Source organism: Zingiber officinale, chromosome 4A (assembly GCF_018446385.1).
Source record: "Zingiber officinale cultivar Zhangliang chromosome 4A, Zo_v1.1, whole genome shotgun sequence".
Classification (NCBI taxonomy): domain Eukaryota; kingdom Viridiplantae; phylum Streptophyta; class Magnoliopsida; order Zingiberales; family Zingiberaceae; genus Zingiber; species Zingiber officinale.
Window position 1 is genome coordinate 150,206,778 of NC_055992.1, and position 22,604 is coordinate 150,229,381.

Consider the following 22,604-nt stretch of genomic DNA (forward strand, 5'->3'; position numbering starts at 1 on the left):
GCGGATGCTTTGCATTCGAAAGGGGGAAGAGACCCTCGGAAGCGGAACCATTAATGAAAAGGAGGCGCACGTGCTTACCACTTGAGAGCGTGGACTTGACCAGACTCACTGGAACCGGTCAGTGCCGCTCGCACGTGGGGAGATGACCGACACGTGCACGTGGCGTGGCTTTGCGGTTACTGATGGAGTGCGGAGCCAGCAACCGCGCCACCGGCAATTCTTCAGAGAGCTGGTACGGTATCATCATCTCCAACCTTCTCTTTTACTCCTCCATGTTGCTTACTATTTACTCTGGTTTCTCCATTCCCGTGGATTTCTGTCAAAGCAGTAGCTTTCGTTGTTCTACTTTTTTCGATCACGAATAAAATAGAGAAAAAACCAAGGATACAATATCCTTAATTTCACTTTATCGCAACGAAGTTATTAGAAAACAAAGGGCCGAATACCCCGAAGTTTCTTCGTTGTTCATGCCTTCAATGATGGGGGTAGCCTCTTCCCAACAAATAATATCATGTGCCCCCACTCCCCTGTACGTCAAGCAAGGTGAAACACAGGGCAAATGTTATAGACCTGACGAAATTTCTTTACCAGCATTTTCATGTTATTCTGATGACAACAAACAATAACACTCTGTCAGTGACAAAAGTTTGCAGCATTTCATATGCACTGCACATGCCCATCTGATTACCTTGTGTGCGATAGTTGTTCCTATTCACTGGAGTGTATCTTAACTAGATCCCACCTCCATGATCATGGTCTCAGACCTTGTGGACAGGGAATTACAACAACTTGATGTAGACTTGAAACCTTCAAAATAGTGTTTGCCAACTTCCTTTGGCCTTGATGTTGGGCAACTTCCTTTATTGTTTCCACTATCGACGGATTCATCTTAGAAGAGGATTATATCTCAACTCTGGAGTTCAAAGTTTGGTGTGGTAAAAAGGAGGAGCCTATTTGACATGAGTCAATTATCACGATGTAAGTTAAAGTCAAGGTGGTCAACGTTAGGGCTTAAGCAAGGCTTAGCCGTACCCGAGCGGGAAGCGGCTCATCGGCCAATAGAAGGGATCATTGTCCGATCGGCCATCTGAGTAAATCAGTGTTTGGTCAACCCGATCGACAGGAGAGCAAGTTGAGCGGGCCAGGAGTACGAACCGAACAAGCCAGCCGTCCAACTTGAGATATGGCGTTGGCATTGTACACATAATGAATTGATAAAATAATAAAAGAGGAAAAGACAGATAATTAATAGGGGAAAGAGAAGACAAAAGAGAATACTCCATCATCATTAAATCAAAAGCAGCCAAGACAAAGATGCCTTCTATCAGTAATTAATATCATTAAATCGGGGAAGATGGAGGGTAAGAAAGGTATAAAAGAGTATGCCAAGTATAAAGAAAGACAAGATAAATCTCTGTCCCTAATACTTTCACTTCTTTCTTCTTCTGTTTATGACTTGAGCGTCGGAGGGTCAATGCTAGAGACCGCTTCTCTGGTTTTGGTTTTATTTTGCAGAGAGGAGCGAAGTCTTCATCCCGTGAGCAGAATTGTCACCTCCCCGACTTTCTAGCTTCGCGTCTTCGGACAGGATCATTTTGACGTCGTCTGTGGGAACATAGCCTACATCCGAACAAGAAGATGGAAGACGTTGGATGACTCACAATAGTGACGCTGACATACGAGGATCTCGACGCACTAATATAGGCTCAAGTGACGAAGATATTGGAGCAACAACAACAACAGACGCTGGCTGAGCTGCAAGCACAGGAGCCTGCATCTTCCGCGCTAGGTCACTGGGTTGAGCGAGGGGACCGTACGAAACTGCTTTCCATTTGTGACCCAAACAAGAGGCCGATCGGTACCTATGGGGAAGCACCTCATGGGTCGGTCCCCTTACATCGAGCGCCGTTATGGGCAGCAGCAAAAGAGAGGGCCCGAATGGACAGAGACCAGAGATCTTTCTCGGATGAGGCACCTGCTCGAGATACAAGGAAAAGGAAGGCATACAGAGAGGATAATTCGCCTGAGTGGGTCAATTAACAATTTTCAGAGGAGATTCTAAATGACCCCTTGCTGAAACATTACACCCCACTGTCGATCGGAGAATATAATGGAGCGACCGACTCCGACGACCACTTGGCCAAATTTGATAACGCGACCACACTTCACCAGTACACGGATGAAGTGAAATGCTGAATCTTCCTCGCCACGTTATCTGGTCGACGCAACACTGGTTCAAACGTTTGCCAAGCGGTTCGATCTACAACTTCAAAGACTTTCGAGCGCCTTCTTGCATCACTTTGCTAGCAGTCGCCGCCACCAAAAGACGAGCGTGAATCTATTCTCACTGAAGCAAGGGTCGCGAGAAGCCTTAAGGGCATATATCCAACGCTTCAATCAGGTGGCAATGGATATCCCGACGGTCTCCTCAGACGTATTGGTAAGTGGTTTCACTCAGGGGCTCACTGAAGGAGAATTCTTCCGGTCACTCATTCAGAAGCCGCCAAAGGACTTTGGCCATTTACAAAAAATGGACCAATGAATACATCAATGTAGAAGAAGCCCAGGCGGCTAGGAAAAAAGATGCACTCGCCGAACCAACGGCAGCATCAACCAAGCAGCAATCAGCCTCCTAAAGGGCCCCGATCGGGAGGAACTCAACCACAACACGAGCCTAGAACGCATGCTGTGCAACATGTTGGGGACGGACGACCAAAAGCCTCCAGGGGCTATGGATGTCGATGTTTTACTCCTTCCATCAGTCGACGACTCATAATACCCAAGACAACTACCTGTCTAACAGACCGGCCCCAAGAAGGCAGTATCGTTAATCATCGTCGCCCGATCGGAGATATAGGCGCCAATCAGCTGGGCGAAGGGGAGATGATAGGACAACAGTTGAACCATGCTGTAATCAATCTCAACGGAGCAATCCAAGTCCTGTTCGGGAGCAGGCCGAATAGAGACGACCCTCATCTCGAGAGGAAGAAAATAGGAGCAATGCCGCTCGGGGCAAGATAGCAATGATCATCGAGGGGGCCGACCGGCGATGATTCCAATCGAACGAGAAAGTTGCACGCTCGACGACTTGAAATTCACGCGGTCGGCTGCAGCAAGGAGAAGACCGAAGGACCTAAGATCAGCTTTGGCCCAAAGGATTTGGAGGGGTAAGAGATCCCCCATAACGATGACCTGATTATCCGAGCGATAATAGCTAATTATGTTATTTTCCGTACTTTTGTTGACACAGGAAACTCGGTAAACATCATATTCAACGTTCGATCAGCTGCAAATCGACCGAGACGATTTACTGCCCATGACGACTCCACTCTATGGGTTCACCGACAACGAAGTATTGCGATCGGCCAACTGCGCCTGACCGTCTCGCTTGGGGAAGTGCTGCTCAAGAGGACACGAACGACCAATTTCATTGTGGTGGATGCAACGTTAGCCTACAACATCATTCTCGGTCGACCGACGCTGAATGAGTTCCGAGCGGTGGTATCCACTTTTTGCCAGAAGATCAAGTTTCCGGTGGGGGACAAGGTGGGCGAGGTCAGAGGCGATCGGTTAGCCGCTCGGCGTTGTTACATCGAGATGGTCAGAACGGGAGCACGAATCGCCAGGAAGACACCACGCTTGGAGGTGAGCGTTATCATGGAGAAGCCTCCTGTTCTAGTCTACGATGAAAAGGAGGAGGTCCAGATCCATCCAAATCGATCGGAGGCGACGACCTTTATCGCCGCCGATCTAGAAAGCGAGAAAAAAAAAACAGAGTTGGTCGCCTGCCTCAGACGAAACTATGTCGTGTTCGCCTAGTTGATGCACGAGTTGCCATGCATTTCTCCGAATGTGGCTTAGCATGAGCTACATGTTCGACCAGACTCCCGACCGGTTAAACAGAAGAAGAAAGACTTCAGCCCGGAGCAGAATTTGATCATCCGGGCGAAGATAGAAAAATTACTAGAGGTCGACCATATACGGGAAGTCCAGTTCCCGAGTTGGCTCGCTAATGTCACGCTAGTCTCTAAGCCGGGCAGGAAATGGCGAGTATGCATCGACTTCCACGACTTGAATAAAGCATGCCCGAAGGATTTCTATCCACTATCTCGAATAGACCAGATGATGGACTCTATGGCAGGTTGTGAGCTGATCTACATGCTAGATGCATATCAAGGTACCACCAAGTGCCGCTCGCCAAAGAAGATTAGGAAAAGGTTAGGTTTATCACGACTGACGGAATGTTTTGCTATAATATCATGCCATTCGGACTGAAGAACGCCGGTGTTAGAGTGTATACTGAAAGCCTAAGCTTTTGTAAACATTTATTTTGAATAAAGAATCACATTTGGTCAAATTATCTACATTTATTTGTAGTTGTTCAATTAATTTATATTGTAGATAACATAGTATGTGGTGTCACATACAGAAGATAATGTTATTAGTACCTTATAAATTATAAACAGTAGCTCACGACCAAGATGGAAAGGAACAAACCATCAGAAGGTCGTAGTGTAATTAGGTATTAGTTTATCTTAGCTATATAATTACACTAGTACACTTGAGTGTATTGAATAGGACCATTAGAGGTCGTTTCTTTTTATACTGATTTATAAAGGAACAAAGACCTCAGTTATTATGGAAGTGTGTGCTCTTAATCCTAATATAATAACAAGCACATATATTTGATATTTATTTCTTTAATTTATCAATGGGTGAGATTTAGTTCGATAAATCAATAAGCCCGATAAGTTGGGAAATGATATCACTTATAGTGTGTGTTGTTGATTATAAAAGGAAACTGTGTCCTAGAAATCTAGGTTGAGAATGCCCCAAGAGGAGCTCATAAGGATTGTCATGTTAAACCCTGCAGGTGGACTTAGTCCGACATGATGATAAAGTTGAGTGGTACTACTCTTGGACTAAGATATTAATTAAGTGAGTTGTCAGTAACTCATTTAATTAGTGGACATTCATTATCTTAAACACAGGGAGACTAACATACTCATAATAAGAAGGAGCCCAAAAATGTAATTTGGGATTGGTGCGGTAGTTCAATAATAGTTCTCTAGTGGAATGAATTATTATTGATAAAATTAAGTTGTGTGTTCGGGGCGAACATGGGATGCTTAATTTTATCGGGAGACCAAAACCAATTCCTCCTCTCGGTCCCTATCGTAGCCTCTTAATTATAGAGTACTATACCCACCTATACCTACTTTCGTACCCATCTAAAAGGGGTCGGCCAAACCATGTTTAGATGGGAATGATTGTGGCCGACCCAAGCATGGGTTCAATCTATGTGTGGCCGACCATTAAAAATAGAAAAGGAATTTTAATTTTAATTTTTTTTCTTATGTGGAATACATGATTTAAAAGAGAGTTTTAAAATTAAAATATTTCCTTTTATAAGATTCTACAAAAGATTAAGAGAAGAGTTAAATCTCTTTCCTTATTTGTAGATTAAAAGGTTGATTTTAATTTTGGTGAAAACTTTCCTTATTTATAAATCATCCACATGTTGAAAAGATAAATTTTAAAATTATAGAAATTTCCTTTTATAACATCAACCATGAAGGGATTATTAAAGAGAAATTTTATTTTAAAATTTTTCCGGAAGCAAATTAGGAAGATTTAAGTTTTCTAGCGAAAAATTTCCTTGTTTGCTTGTTTTGATGTGGCCGGCCATATGCATTAAGAAAAGGATTTTAATTTTAATTAATTAAAATTTTACTTTTCAATGGCAAAAGAATTAAGGAAGGTTTTATTAAATTTTTCTTATTTGCCTAGGCTAAGGATTATAAAAGAGGGGTTTGGTGCCTTCATGGAGATAACCTCTATTCTATTTCTCCCTCTTTTCTTCCTTGGTGTGGCCGGCCTCTTCCTTTTCTCTTCTCTCCATCTTTGTGGCCGAACCTCCTCTTCCTCTTGGAGATCAAGTGGTGGCCGGATCCTAGCTTGGAGAAGAAGAAAAAGGAAGCTTGCATCCCTTGGAGCTTGGTTGGTGGAAAAGGTTCTTCATCCTTAGGAGGTTTTGTGCTTGGCCGAAACTTGAAGGAAGAAGAAGAAGGTGCTAGGTGGTTCTCGTCTCGGAAGATCGTTGCCCACACAACGTCCGAGATTAGAAGAGGAATACGGTAGAAGATCAAGAGGTCATTATCCACAAAAAAAGGTATAACTAATAATTGTTTTCCGCATCATGTTAGTTTTGTTTCTTTGTAAAAATACCAAATACAAGAGGCATGCGATTCTAATTTTTCGAATTAGTTTTCGAAGTTGTGTTCTTTTGTTTTTTCTTTTCCTTGTGATTTGATTGTTCTTAGTGGTTAACCTACGGTTACTATGGGAAGGTTAAATATTTAATTTCCTTAAAAGGCTTTGTCTAGTCGGTGGTGGTTGCTCCCATATCCAAGAAGGCCTAGTGCCTCGCCATGCAGTACTGGAAGCCGATTTTGGAAATAGATATTTAATTGTCTTCGTGACCTAGGTGATTTGGATCGAACGTGTTAAGTTCTGCAGGAGATCCAAGTCTAAACCTAAAAGAACAAATAAGTTAAACTTAGGATCAAACGTGTTAAGTTCCGCAGGCGATCCAAGTTTAATTTAAAAGAACACATGCTAGCTAGGAAAAGGTTCAGACCTTTGTACAAAATTTTTGTACAGTGGAACCATAAGACTTTCCGAGTAGCAACCAATAGCCGGTGCCACATACCAAAGGCTCATGAACAAAGTGTCTCAGAAGTAGATCGACCGCAACTTGGAGGTATACGTAGACGACATACTAATAAAGTTAGTTTGAGCTGCTAATCTGTGTGCAGATATCGAAGAAACATACCGAACATTGAGGACGTACCGGATGAAGCTGAACCTGAGCAAGTGTCTGTTCGGTGTTAAGAGTGGACGCTTCCTCGGATACATCGTCACCGAGCGAGGAATTGAGACGAATTCGAGTAAGGTAAAGGCACTGCAAGACATGGCCCCGCCTCGTAGCTTGAAAGAGGCCCAACGACTGACCAGATGGATCACATCGATGTTCAGATTCATATCTAAGTCATTCGATTGGAGCCTACCGTTCTTCAAGGTGCTGCGTCGAGCGACAAGATTTCAGTGGGACACGGAGTGTAATTGGGCATTGGAAGAGCTCAAGGAGTATCTCAACTCCTTACCTGTCTTAGCTAAACCGAACGTCGAGGAGCCGCTTTGGATATATTTGTTGTCCACCGAGTATGCGGTCGACTCGGCATTAGTCAAGCAGAACGACCAAGAACAGCAACCCATGTGCTTTTTAAGTCATATATTGAAAGACGCCGAATCTCGCTACACTGGTTTGGAAAAATTAGCTTATGCTTTGGTGTTTGCCGCTCGGAGAGTCTACCCGTACTTTCTCTCTCATCTGATCATTGTCATGACCAACAGTACCCTGGGAAGAGTCCTCCTCAATCGAAAGATGTTCGGGCGGCTAATCAAATAGACAACCGAACTAAGCGAGTTTGATATCCAATATTAACCTCGAACGACGATCAAAACCTAGGCCTTGGCTGATTTTGTTACAGAGGTCCAGAATGCCGAGCTGACAACAATTTGGAGAATATATGTCGATGGTTCCTCCATTCGACAAGGCAGCGGGGTCGACATTTGATCATTTCACCATAAGAAGACGGGATGCAACTTTTCGTTCGGCTGGATTATCAGGCCACCAACAACGAAGCTGAGTATAAAGCCTTGATAGCCGACACGGCATGTCGGAGCAACAAAAGTCCTAATTCACTCGGACTCTCAACTAGCTGCCCAACAGCTATCTGGGACGTTCGAGATTATCAACTCCCGACTCAAGCTATATGCAGAAGCTTTCGAGAAACTGAAGGCAAATTTTCAAGAGGTTACTATACAGAAGATCCCTCGATCGGACAATCAAGCAGCGGATGAACAGACTAAGTTAGCTAGTTCATTATCACCAGTTGTAATCAGCCAGCTAATCGAACAGGTTTCATTGGTGGCGCACATCAACTGGATGGAGGGAGTGGTCTTCTCGAGCGACTGGAGAACGTCCCTGATTGAATTCCTCTGATCGGGTAGCACGCCGACCAACTAGGAGGCAATACGAATATTAAGAATGAGAGCCGGATGGTTCACCTTGGTCGGAGATTAGCTGTATAAAAGAGCCTTCTCTAGAGCCCTGCTCAAGTGCGTTGAACCAGAGGACTCAAAGTGCATCTTGCAAGAAGTGCACCAAGGTTCCTGTGGAAATCATCCGGACAACCGTTCACTCGCTCGAAAAATTCTCCTGACTGGATACTTTTGATTAACACTCCAAGAGGATGTCGCTCAAATAGTAGCTACATGTCTGTCCTGCCAAATGTATCACAACATCCAACACTGACCGACCGAGGAGATAAAGACATCCACGGTGTCTTGCCCGTTTGACTGGGCATGGACATTGTGGGACTATTTCTCATGGTGACTGGTCGACGAAGGTTCCTGCTCGTCGTGGTGGACTACTCAAAATGGGTGGAGGCCGAGCCATTGATAAGGATAAGTGAGCAGATGGTCATCAAATTCGTCTGGCAGAATATCTTATGTTCATTCGACATCCCCCACCGGCTCGTCTCAGATAACGGGAGGCAGTTTGTAGGTTGGAGGCTCACGGAGTGGTGCGAAGGCTATGACATCTAACAAGCCTTCACGTCAGTAGCCTACTGCAGAGCAACGGCTAGGCGGAAGTCACAAACCGAGAAATCCTTAGACGCCTACGAGCTCGACTCGACTGCACACGGGGCAGCTGGGTCGACGAGCTCCTGAGTGTCTTGTGGGCACTTCGCACGACTCCAAAAGAGGCGACCGATGCAACACCATTCTAGCTAGTGTATGGAGGGGAAGCAGTGGTCCCCGTGGAGGTTGGAGTAAAATCTGACCGGGTGCGTCTCTACGACGAGGGAAATACCGAGCGAAGGTTAATGGAGCTCAACTTGGTGAATGAATCCACCGTTCGACTAATGGCATACCGACAGCGGATGAGACAGAACTACAACCGAATGGCGATCCCGAGGTCTTTCTAGGTCGGAGATCTGGTGTAGAAGAAAATCAAGTCGGTTGACGATGTCACCAAACACGAGATGCCATGGGGAGGACCTTACAAGGTCATACAGAAACTTCGTTCGGGGGCCTACTACTTGGAGGACGAAGATGGAAGGTGGCTAGAGCGGCAATGGAGCACGAATCATCTCCAACCTTATAGGGCCGGATGAGAGGTGCATAAGTAAATATAGATGTATTTGTGCATATGCCTTCTGGATGCAGGACATACATGAATAAAAAAATAAGTTTTCCAGTCTCTTGAGTTGATTGGCCAAGTTAAAGGTCGAGCGACGACTTTAAACCCTTGTCTCCATCAACGGTCAAGCGACGACCCGAAATCCTTGTCTCCGTCAACAGTCGAGCGGCGACCTTAAACCCTTGTCTCCATCAGCTGTCGAGCAGCGATCTTAAACCCTTGTCTTCGTCAGCGGTGACCTTAAACCCTTTTCTCTTTCAGCAGTCGAGTGGCGACCTTAAACCCTTATCACCATCAATGGTCAAGAGGCGACCTTAAACCCTTGTCTCCGTCAACGGTCGAGCGGCGACCTTAAACCCTTGTCTTCGTCAGCGGTCGAGTGACGACTTTAAACCCTTGTCTCCGTTAGCGGTCTAGCGGTGACCTTAAACCCTTGTCACTGTCAGCGGTCGAGCGACGACCTTAAACCCTTGTCTCCGTCAACGGTCGAGTGGCGATCTTAAACCCTTGTCTCCGTCAGTGGTCGAGCGGTGATCTTAAACCCTTGTCTCCGTCAGCGGTCGAGCGGCGACTTTAAACCCTTATCTTCGTCAGCGCTCGAGCGGTGACCTTAAATCCTTATCTCCGTCAACGGTCGAACGATGACCTTAAATCCTTGCCTCCGTCAACGGTCGAGCGGCGACCTTAAATCCATGTCTACGCCATTAAACGGTCGAGCGACGACCTTAAATCCGGACTGATCAATCAGCTAAGAAAATAGATAACTCGTTGCCGATCAACGAGGCCACACTTGAATTTGCGCGACAACGCTTGAACTAAATGCAAGTTGAAAAATTAAAATGCCAAACTGCTAGAAAGAATATAAGGGTTAGCCGGACGGACGAACATTCATTAATACTTCAAAAAAAATTACAGAAGCAAAACTTTCAATAGGCTCACTCCAAATAATCCAAGACATCATTGGGTAGCGACTCGATCAACTTGTCCTGACTGATGACCTTACTTGTCAGGGCGGAGGGGAGGTAACCACCTTCCTTCAGTTGATCGAGCGACCCGTCGATGCAAGGTTGAATAGACGGAGTACTCGATCGACGACCTTGTCATTAAAAGCATCCGAGCGGATGTAAGCCTGTTTCATGAGATCAAACTTGCTCGACTCGACTCCCTGATAAGTCTCTAAGGCCGCTTGAGAGGCCTTCAGCTCTTCCTTCAACTTGGCCAGTTCTTCATCTTTGGCGTCGAGCTGGGTCTTTGCTGCGGTCTAGTTGTCAATTATCCATCCCGCTTGGCCTTCAATGAGGCCTCAGCCTCCTTTAAGTTTTAGGCCAATACCCGAAACTCCTTATTTTTTATTTCTAAGTCCTCGATGGCCCGGAGCTTCCTGGTGTTGGCCAAATTGAGTTGGACTCGAAGGAGCTGACCTGCTTATCAAGCCAAGCCAATTGTGCAGCTTGCTTGGCGCCTTTGCTCTTCTCTGCCTCCAGCTGCTCGGAGCTCTTGTTTAGATCGGCTCGTAACTGAGTCATCTCAGCATTCATCTGCTCTAGTTGCGATTGAGAAGCCGACGATTGATCGCTCGGAGCATGGAGCTGCTGGACTTCATACTCCAGGTAAGCAAAAAAAAAAAAATGCTAAGCATTATACAAGCTGAGCGGACGAGAGAAAGAAGGAAAATATATACATACCTTAGTGAACATCTGGGTGTGGCTATTAGCCAGTTCCCTCGGAGCTACAATCACCGCACGAGCTCGAGCATCAGCCCATGTATGTGCGAGAGGCCCTTGTATTCTTATTTGATGCTCGGGAGCGAGGGACGCCGGGTCGTCCGAATGGTGGTACTCGTCAGTTGGCAAGTGAATGATTGCCGTCATTAATCTTTGACCGCTCGGGCCAGAAGGTGCAGACGTCGCCCGGTGGTAGGGCTATGAAGAGACTGGTCGAATGTGGGACACTTGCGTCACCGGCAAAAGAGGGGGCATAAAGGCAGTCGGTGGTGCGCAGATTGCCCCTTAAGGCTGCCCGGACAGAGAAGGTGTCCAGTCGGAGGATAAGGACATAGGGAGTTTCCCAAGGCCCTGCTCAAGAGGAGGATTAGAAGTATCACCTCACTCGGATGGGGGTCGAGAGCTGACCATGGTGGGGGTCTGCAGAGCTAAAGTGGCAGTTCGGGAGGAACTTTCCTCTCGACGCCTCTTATGGTGTTGCAGGGGCACGTCGGAAGTTGCCAACTCTGGAGCGACAACGATCGGGACCGTAGATGGTCGTTCAGGCATAAGGTTCGCTGTGGCAGCCGCCGCATTGCTCGCGGCTGTCCGACTTCCTCTGGCGCCGCTCCCTAGCGCTTGAGTTCCCTCCTCGCTTAGCGGATCCTCATGAGAGCCGACTGGCTGCAAGTCGCGACTCTCCAACTCAGTCACGACTGCAACATTGATTTCTACGTCCGCGAGTTTGCCTTTGCCGACCAGATGTGTGCGCAACATGACTTGAGCCGCAAAAGAAAGATAAAAATCAGTTAGATTCAAAAGTAGATTAAAAAAGAACATACCTAGGCTGGACGAAAGGCTTTGCGGATCGGGCTCAGGCCGAACACGTAGAGGACACCCTCCAGCAACAACTTATGTATATGGTATTTCTGACCGGCCAAACTGGAAGCTGCATAAAGGTAGTCCGAGCGGCTATTATATTTCTTGAGCTCGGGAGGGTTCGACACCTCTAATTGCCACCTGGTCGGGAAGTCTGGCCGCTCGGGAAAGCGAACAAAGAAATAATAGTCCTTCCAATGCTTGTTGGAAGACGACATCTTGTCAAGAAAGATTAGGCCCACTCGGGCTTGAAAGAGAAAAGTCCTCGGCTCAGACAATTTGAGATAATAGAAATAGTAGAAGAGCTGAGAAGTAAGGAGAATGCCGTGCAGGCGGAACAAAACGACGACCCCGCACAGCAGCCGAAAAGAGTTCGATACCAGTTGATGGAGAGAAATACAAAAATATTTACAAACGATAGAGAAGAAATGGTGGATCGGGAACCACAGACCAATGGTAAATTGGTCCCTAAAAAGCATACAAAACCTGAAGGTGGCTAGTTCGGGCGGTCAAAAGCCGAGGGAAGACCAATTTAATAATCGGAGGGAATTTCAAAGGCAACTCTTAAACTCTCAGCATCACCTCCGTCGAACTTGGATTTGATGGTCATATACCAAAGCCCAGGGACAGAGACAGGTTGAGAGGAGCTTGCCATCGTAAATAAAAGTGACAGGAAACAACGAAGAAGTTCGATTGGCGGGGAAGGTGCTAAGAACAACGAAACAATTCGATTGAAGGGAAACGAAAGCTTACTAGAGAGATCGCTAGGATGGCCAGAAAAGGAGAACACAGTGTTGCCGGAAAGTTGGAAGACAAAGACGCAGAGTGCAGGAGACGAAAATGCAAAGTGAGGAAGACGACGACGCATGCGAGATTTATAAACCTCACGATCGATCGACCTCAACCGTCCGATCCAAAGCCACGAAAACCTAGAAGCAGATCCCATCGTTGAGTTTGAAAAGACGCACACCTCGTTGCAAGAGAATATCCGCTTGTCATGTCAAGCGTGTGGCGGTAGTGAAGGACACGTGTCCTTCGATCACCGGGTAACATTTAATGAGCTTAATTAAAAAGATATGGCTGCGTGGTCGGCCATAACTATCAGAGATTTATATGGCCTTCAAGAAATCTGGATGACATTAGCCAAAGCCAAACTTGCCTGAGGATGCGTAAGGAAAAGGAAAACATGTGCCAAGTGTTGCTGCTCAGCATCCCGATCGATGCAAAGAACGGATCACCGGGCTGAACCCGATAATGGCAAAAAGAAGCAGAGTGGCGTTAGCCTATGGGATGATCAGTGATTACAGACCGGGCACAATTCGATTGGACACTGTAGCATTTGGGCTGACGAGTCTTAGAGTCACCGAAGACACATCTTGTCCAGTCAGTCGGACTTGCAGCCTCCTTCGACTAGACTTGAAGGAGAGGCTTGTGATGTGACGATAAGGAGGAGCCTACCTGGCACGAGTTAATTGCAACGGTGTAAGTCAAAGTCAAGGTGGTCAACACCAGGGTTTAAGCAAGGCTCAGCCACACCCGAGCGAGAAGCAGCTCATCGGCCGATAGGAGGGATCATTGTCCGGTCGGCCATCTGAGTAAACTAATGTCTGGTCAACCCGGTCAACAGGAGAGCAAGCTGAGCAGGCCAAGAGTCCGAGATGAACTAGCCACCCGTCTGGCTTGAGGTATAACGTTGACATTGTACACATAATGAACTGATAAAATAATTATTCCTGTCCGAAAGTCGGGGAGACGGATGCTGGGGATGTGGCGCTTCAGGCCGCTTTTCCTTTCCGCGCGTCTCGAACGGGCACCTCGTCGGAAGACGATCCCCGCTCCTGATGTGCTTGGGCTATTTTCGAATGGGTTTGGAACAGAGCCCGATGGAAGGGGATCGGCGCGGGTGGCGCTTCCCCTTGGGTGTCGATTGACCTTCGGTTCTGCCCCCATACGGAGAGTTGCCCCGCTCGGTTTTCTTGCCTGGCTCGCCTATCAACCGCCGAGGTTGCAGGCTGCGGTGCTGGCCGATCGGCTATCGCTTGTTGTTGTTGCTGCTCCATCATTTTTGCTGCCCATGCTTGCACGAGCATCTCCAGCTCCTCTTGAGTGAGTGTCACAGTGGTAAGTCGTCCAGCGTCTTCTATCTTCTCGGCTTGGATTCAGGTGACGTTCCCACATACGGTGGCAAATATGATCATGTCCGAAAGTCGAGGAGACGGATGCTAGGGATGTGGTGCTCTTGCTGACCTCCGATGGACTTCGCTCTCGCCTTCAACACAAACAACGTCAGTGCCGAGCTAGGGAAGGGGTCCTCGGCGATGGCCTTCGGACGCTCAAGTCAATCTCCGGCGAAGCAAGAAGAAGCAAAGAGAACTGTAGCGCAACAGTAGAAATTGCGAGAAAAGCATACCTCTGTCGATGCCTGGACCCCCCTTTATATAGGGCTCCTATAGCATGTGTGCACGCTTCTTAAAGCGGGCACACTATCCCAAGCTTTCCCTGAAGATACATGTCAGTAAAGTGTCCTTGACTCAATACCTTAATGAGTCGAGTATATCTCTGAAGTGACAGTGGAATCTTCTGCCGTACGATCTTCTGTCTGATCATGTCGCCTGTCAGCGACACTAACACCCAAAAGGATGTCGAAGGATATCCCGCTGTATATGTTGATTGGCCGAGCGGAATGACCGCTCGACCAGGATTCTGATATCCTTGCATCCGCCACCACACCGAGCGAGATAACCGCTCAGTTGAAAGTCCCCTATCCAAATGTCATCCGTTGTTGGGCCGAGCGGGATGGCCGCTCGGCCGGAAGCCCATTGTCCACATGCTCTATTGCTTGGCCGAGCGGGATAACCGCTCGGCGGGCAGTTCACTATCCACGTGCTCGGCTGATGTCGAGTCTGCTGCTAGGCCGAGTGGAGGAGCTGCTCGGCTCGACTTCTGCGCGTCCCTTGAGTGTTGGTTTGATTACTCTGAGTCGGCTAAAAGCCCACTGTCGCGCCGAGCGGGAGAGCCGCTCGGCTAAAAGTCCTCTGTCCGTGTCGTCAACCATTTGGCCGAGCGGGAGAGCTGCTCGGCTAGGCTTCTACGCATTCTCGCCCGATCAGCCAAGACCGTCCATCTAACTGTATCGGGTCGTCTATCCGCTGACCGTCTTGACTTTGACCTCAACCGTGGTATCGGGGTGGGGGCTCCTCATCATCACCGCATCAATATAAAAGAGGAAAAGACAGATAATTAATAGGGGAAAGATAAGACAAAAGAGAATACTCCATCATCATTAAATGAGAAGCAGCCAAGACAAAGACGCCTTTCGTCGGTAATTAATATCATTAAATCGAGAAAGATGGAGAGTCACCGAGAAAGGTATAAAAGAGTATGCCAGGTATGAAGAAAGACAAGATAGATCTCTATCCCTAATACTTTCACTCCTTTCTTCTTCTGTTTCTGACTTGAGCGTCAGAGGACCAACGACAGGGATCCCTTCCTTGGTTTTGATTTTGTTTTATAGAGAGGAGCGAGGTCTTCATCCCGTTAGCGGAACTGCCACCTCCCCGACTTTCCAGCTTCGCGCCTTCGGACAAGATCAAAGCTCAATAACTTTTCTTTTTTCTGAGCTTATCAAAAGTAGTATTAATATATATCTGTATTTGTGCAAGTTCTGTTAGGGTTCATTTGCAATCTTACTGAGCAATATCAAATTCAATTTCTGGTCAACCCATAATTTAAAACTGCTAGCTGAGTTGTGATGTTTTTGAATTGGCATGATTAGTTGTTGGGAATTCAGATCGATTATTAAAGATTAATTTTAATAATTGATCCTGTTTGAAAATTATAGAGATGATGTGCTGAGAATGGTAATTTAATGGTTGACTGGTAGAAGACTTCTTACTGAAAAGCTTCCTCTCAATCTTGTGCACATAGAGACGAGCCAACAAAACGTCAGTGTCTAGAAATCAGGGGAAGTCCCTAGAGAAAGCCCTCTGACGCTCAAATCAATGAAATTTAGGCGGATGAATGAAGAACAGTAGAGAAAGTGTGCGAGAGTAGGTTGTAGATGTTCAGAGAACGTACCTTGCCACAGAGAGGACTCCCCTTTATATATCACTTCACACAACCTTCGTAATCATGAGGTGGCGAAGTGTGTCAGAGTTTGTTAGGTAAATGAAAATGTACAACCTAGGCAATGTACAATAATTATTCGAGGAATCTTCTCCTTACCCCATGTATATATATCTTTTGTCGTTTATAGCTGAGGTTGTTAAAGGGATATGCTGTTATAAATGGTTTGCTGTTAGAAGACACAATGACCCCCGAATAAAATTTCAGAAGAATATTTTATGACACATAGTTGTTATTTTGATAGATTGTTAGGATTATCTGCTCATGTTGTCGGCTGAGCATATCCCAGCCAGCTTATAAGGCCGATCGTCTTCATGCCTGTTCTCGCATTAAGCCGTTTTGTTATGTTTTGAAGGCTATTTAGAAATTCGCTCGAGAAATAATATAATGTCTTCGACATGTTGGGAATCTATTTGAAAAACAGTATGATAACCTGTATGTGCTAGAAATCCATTTGATGACATGTGTGTGTTATAGATTCATCTAGGCAGTAATATGAAGATAAGCGTCTTAGGCCCAGTCGACTTTTGTCCGGGTGGGCGTATAATGGGCTTATGAAGAAATGAAACTGTGTTCTAAGTAGTTTGATCAGTACTTTTGAGCCAAAGTGCCTTAGGCCCAGTCGAACCCTTGTCCAACTGGGCATATAATAACTTGTGGTTAAAGTGTACTTGGCATTATAACCGAATTTATAAAACTATCTTATACTTAGACATAGAAGAGATAGGTATGGAGCCCTATAAATCCATTTAGTTCTATTATTGAATGGATATCCATGGGACTGACCGACGATCTGGGTGACCGAGCGTATGTAAAGAGACTTATATAGAGTAAGGAGTTCGACCTCCCTTTGACTAGGTCTATGGCTGGTCGAATGTAGGGTGAGTTGGTCATTCTAGTCGGCCTATAAGGGCGACCGTCCTTAACCTCGATCAATTTTTTGTGTGCAATTTGCACTAATGATCTAACTCAAATTTTGATGAATGACAAGGGGTTTAAAGTTAGAGTGTTTTGTTATCTAACCTTTCTACCGAGTGTTCAGGAGTTGATTAGTCTGAAGGACCTGACACCAGGCTGAAATCCAGCTAGGTCCGCACGACCCGATAGCTGTTGGGAAGTCCAGATAGGTCCGCGGGGTTCGATATATGGCGGAAAGTTCAGTTGGGTTCGTGGGACCTAACAACTGGTCAAAGTACAGTTGGGTCTGTGGACCTGACAATTGGCAGGAATAGCTGGTGGGTCAAAGGTAAGTCAAGTGACTGCAGTTGATAAGTGGATGTAAGCAACTGGAGGAGAGATCCAATGAGGGTGCGTTCCCGATTGAGGAAACTGTAGGAGTCGGTCCAACTTAGGTATATTTGGGAAACCTAAGTTGAGACCTTAACTAGATCTTGGTCTTGAGGAGATAAGATTTAATTACTACTCTTATTTTATTATGTTATGCTAACTTTGTTTTGCAGGGTAAATATATTTTCTATTCCTTGGACTAACCCTTTTTGCAGGGAAGAAACTGTTGAAGAAAAAGGGAGTCCAGGTGTCCGGAAGGGATCCGGGCGCCCGGACCAGCTTGCCCAGGCCGGTGCCGCGGGCATCCAGGCGGTCTGGGCGCCCGGAGTCGGTCCAGGCGCCCGGACTCGAAAACTAATCCAAAAGCTTAAGTGGAGCGCATCGACTGACCGAGCCACGTCGGTTGGCGTGGTCCAGATGTCCGGAGGGGTTTCAAGCGCCCAGAATGGGCTATTTAAAGGCCTTCGACCAGGGGCTTCACAACACAAACTGCTACAACTTTCATTCCCGTGCGTTGCTTCAAAAAGGCTCTGACGACACTACAACGCTCTACCGACAACCGGACTTCAACTTTACTTAGTTTTCTTTGTTGTCGGTAATTTTCATATATAGTTCATGCACTTATTTGTAACCATTCGAACTATTAGTGGATTTTTCAACAAAAGCATTCGACGAGTGCGAGCTTTGGAGTAGAGTCGTCGAAGGCTCTGAATCAAATAAAAAACCACTTGTGTTAGCATTTGGTTTGTCCTCTTCCTTCTTTTATTATTCCATTGCGTAACTTCTTTTTGTATTTATGGTCCTACACTTTTAAGTAACCGGACATGTTATCTTTCCAGTCCAAGAGTAAAGTTTGCTCGGGTTAAGGATAGGTTGGCTCCCTTTCGTCCAACCTGTAATTCGACTGGGCTGAGAAGAGAGCCTTAGTGCTGAGTTACGAAGTCAATTGGGGAATGTTCTCTTCCCTTAACTTTAACCGCTATGTCACTTTGATTTTGACCGTTACGTCACCTTTATTTTGACCATCACGATATGTTCTAGGTCAGCTCATTATAACCCATAATGTTTTTATGCAGTAAAGCTAATTTTGAGTTGATGATGAAGAGTGTAGAGTTCATTTATGACTTGTTTGGTTTATAGATTGGAATTGATAGTGAATAGAATTGTCAGTCTTACAGAGTAGAATTAATAAGAAGTAAACTAAAATTGCATTCCATTGTTTGTTTCATGAAATGAAAGGGAGATTATTTCCATTTGTATATTTGGTTTTAGAAATGTGACAAGTAATAGGCATAGAATAAATATCTATAGTCAAACTATGCTTCCAAGTGATGTCAGTCTTATTCATCTTGCTGGTTCTTTAGAAAATGAAACTGAATAGGAGCAGATGCTCCTTGAAACTGCATTAACATTCAATTAAAATGATGATTAATGCTGTTTAGACTGGGGGGTAGATATTGTTCATAATCCCTGAACTTTCAAGATATTTTTTGCTGTTCTATTGTCCTCTGACCAATTAATTTGACCTCTCTGTCAAGGTCAAATTCATGGGGATTGCTTGCTTTTTCTTCCTTCTTCCTTCTAGTCTCAAGTCCCAGGTCTTATATAAATTTTACTATTTTATTCCACCTCCCAATACACAGATGATGGTTATTAAGCATAATTGGATACTTAAACCAGACTTAAACAGACCTGCTTGGATATCTGATTACCTAGTCTGCCATCCCTAACCGTCTGATTCAGTTTAAACAGCATTAGAATCAGAATCATCACTCTATTCTTGGTAAATCTTTTCCCTCCAATCAGTCAGCAAGTGAATCCGAGTAACTTAAAATAGTTAATTTGGCTATCAAAACAATCCCAGGTCAAGTTGATGGATCATCATTCATCAATGCATCATGCCACTGTCCTCTATTGCTGTTCCTGATAACTTTGATATGCTTTTACATTTTAAATATAGCTACATACTTGGATAATCTTCTCACCTATGCTAGAAGGCATTTCAATGTGTTTAAACACTCCTACGTTGATAAATTATTTCATGTCGATATGATATATTCATCTAATTTTATAGTTAAATTCTTACAATTAGCCTATGCCCTTTTTGTGCGAAACTAAATTGAAGACGACAACAAGTTTTCAATTTACAAGTTATGCTTCTGGTGAAAAGGAGTTGACTAATTACGTTACCATTTGCTCTTTCACTCAGACACTACTAACTTATATTTGAAGGGATTCAATTCCTTTTCGATCATTCCACGAAATTGATAGCTTCTCTTTGCACTCAAATTATTTGCCTGCTTTGCGTGATTGAATGCAACCTTTTTGGCTTCTTTCATCAGAGAAAATTATTTAAAGAGTTGGAGATCGATAGAGACACTTTGATTAAGAAATCCAATTGACGCTCCGCCTCTCTGTTTTTTATTTTCAGTGTGCGGAGGAGAAGAAGAGATGGGGATTAAGAAGCTGGAGTTTTTACTGGGAAGACGACGTCTTTCGAAGCTGAAACCCATCTTGGCCCTCGCCCTAGCACGCCTCTCCGTCCTCCGCAGCCACCACCAGCTCCGGACTGGCCAGGCGCGCGACCAGGTCGCCCACCTCCTCCAACTCGGCCACCTCGACCGCGCCCTCCTACGGGCGGAGCAAGTGATCAAGGAGCAGAGCACGGTGGAGGCGTTCGAAATCCTGAGTCACTACTGCCATCTCCTGACGGAGAGGATCGGCTTGCTCCAAGAACACAAGTGAGACAAATCCTCTGTTCTGCTTTTCTTTTTTCCCCTCAATTAATTTTGTCCAAGAGTAGCAGTGTTTGAATTTCCGATGGGTAACTGGAAGCAGAGAGTGCCCGGAAGAGCTGCGGGAGGCCACGTCGAGCTTAATCTTCGCCTCGTCGAGGTGCGCGGTGGAGCTGCCGGAGCTCGCCAAGGTCCGCGCCATCTTCTCCAATAAATATGGGAAGGAGTTCGCGTCCGCCGCCGTCGAGTTAAGGAACCGATGCCGAGTAAATCCTGAGGTACCAATAAATGCCGTGGTAATGCTTGATAATATCTTTAAAATTTTAATTAAATTATCTATTTTATTAAATTTAAATAATTATCTTTTAATTAGATACCACATCAGCTATTCTATTTTTTCTTCCTTATATGAAATATCTATTTTTCATTACATAATCTATTTTCTTTATTTTTTCTCCCTTCCAATTTAAATAATATTTTAATATTTAAAAAATAAATTTCATTTATTAAATTTAGAAAAATATTATTTATAAAATCTAAATTTAGCGAATGGTAATTAGTGCAAAGCTTTTTTTATATAAAATATAAATTTAAGATAAATTCTGTATTCAGAGATATGGATATTCTTAGTTGTACATTTGTTTGTGTGTGATTGAGTAAACTTGAGGCGCCCATAAGTAATCCGGACATCTTCGGGGCGTCTCGGGTTCACTCAATCGCTCACGGAGTCGAGCACGAACGAGTATATAGAATCAGGGGTCCGAACATATGAGGGGGGTGAAGGAGTATGTATCGAACGGGTATATAGGATATCCAAACCTTTTATATATATATATATATATATATGATTTTATTAAAATATGAATATCACATATGGTTGAGAAGATGACTGAGGAGATGGTGGTAGTTGGCCATTGTCTGGTTTAATAAGAGTTAGTAGAGACAATGGTACACATTGACAACAAATTATAATTATTGATCCATGCGAGAGGGATTAACAGGATAGCGACGTACTTTTTTTTTTTCAAATAGAAATTCCGACTTAAATCAATGGTTGAGAATTGGTTGTTCAATAGTTTGTAATTGGTCGTTTGACAGTTCAGAATCATTTCAAGAATGTCGATTTTAATTTTAACCTTTCAAACCAGTTAGTCATTATGATAGTTAAAAATTATTATTATTTTATTTTAAAAAATCTTTTAAAAATTCTAAATTTATACAAATATAAAATATAAAAAAATTAATTCTTATTTAAGTTGTCTATTTATTCATTTATATTATAAGGGAATTAAAATTACCTAGTTCATTAATTATTTTGATATTAAAATCTTCTATTTCAAATTTTTATTCTTTTTTTTATAACTTTCGTTTAATCTTCGTATTTGAGCTTTTAAAAAAATCGAAAGTCTCGGGTCTATATGTAAATGTCAAGAACAACCATGTTACGATATGAATGACAAAGTTAACGGATGCCAAATTTTGATTAAAAAAAATTAAAAAAAAAAAAGTAAAAGAAAAGTGTGAATAATGTATTTGATTAATCTTTTACTCGATGCAAACAGAATTTTGAAGTGTCTTCTGCAGGTGATCCAGAAGCTATCGACGAGGTCGCCGAGCTTGGAAGTGAGGCAGAGGACGACGAAGGAGATCGCCGCGGAGAGAGGAATCGATTTGGAATTCGTCGAGGCTTCTGATCCTGCTGAGGCTTTAGAGGTAAAGTTGTTTGACGAAGGTGCCATGGAGAAGCAGCCGGAGACGATGCACGTCAGGCGAGAGGAAGCCAATTCCGATGAGATTTTGAGTGTCGTCGAGTATGAAGACGTAGTCACTGCAGCAAAGGATGCTTATGAGGCTGCGGCCTTTGCGGCGGCGGCTGCAAGGGTTGCCGTCAAGCTCTGCCGGTCTCAATCTGAAGCAAACGCCTCGTATCGGCCGGAGGAGATTTAGCAACACTCAATTGGCTTCCAGAGTCATGAACTCATGATGGGCGTTGGTTTGTATTTTATAATTGTTATTTGAGTTGTTGTAAAAAAAAAACAAAACAAAAAACAGTTGTTGTTTCATTTGTATTATTTTGATCTTGTCTCAAACCTGTGAAAACAGAACTGTGGGTGTGATATAGTTGGAATGTTGATCAAGTAGTTGTTGGATATAAATAATTTGTTGTCGGAGATTTTAAGGATTTAACTGAATTTAAAATTATACAGAATTTAAATTCAATTTACAGTTGAGTTGACCTGAGCTGATGATCTCAGGCTGCCAGCAGGGGTTGATTTTTATCAAAGTTCTAACCTCAGAGTGACTGAGCGAGCAGAGCGTCCGAGCAGTGAGGTCGGTCGGATGAGGCAGACAGCCAGAGCAAGAGTGGCCGGTCGGACGAGGCAGACTGGCCGAGCAGTGCAGACAGGCCGGGCTCTCAGAGAGGCCGGCCGGGTCGAGCAGACAAGCTGGTCGAAGTAGACAGGTCAGCCGGGTTGAGCAGACAGGTCAGGCGTATAGGATCGAAAAGAATTTAGATATCTCCAAAATTGCATGATATTGTCCACTTTGGGCCTAAACCCTCATGATTTTGCTCTTGGGCTCTACCCAAAAGGCCTCATGCCA

General features: G+C 44.6%; 1 protein-coding gene across 2 annotated transcripts; it reads left to right on the forward strand.

Annotated features, from left to right (window-relative positions):
• The first annotated feature begins 67 nt into the window (after positions 1-67).
• LOC121971665 (IST1-like protein) lies at positions 68-22,085 on the forward strand. 2 transcript variants are annotated; one of them, XM_042523029.1, is made up of 4 exons: positions 68-232; positions 19,697-20,006; positions 20,104-20,296; positions 21,585-22,085. In XM_042523029.1, exons 2-4 carry the CDS (start codon positions 19,717-19,719, stop codon positions 21,945-21,947), a joined length of 846 nt encoding a protein of 281 aa, XP_042378963.1. In that variant the 5' UTR covers positions 68-232; positions 19,697-19,716; the 3' UTR covers positions 21,948-22,085. The 2 variants fall into 2 exon arrangements, with proteins under 2 accessions (XP_042378963.1, XP_042378964.1); XM_042523030.1 differs by having other exon boundaries at positions 20,104-20,278.
• Positions 22,086-22,604: the final 519 nt, after the last annotated feature.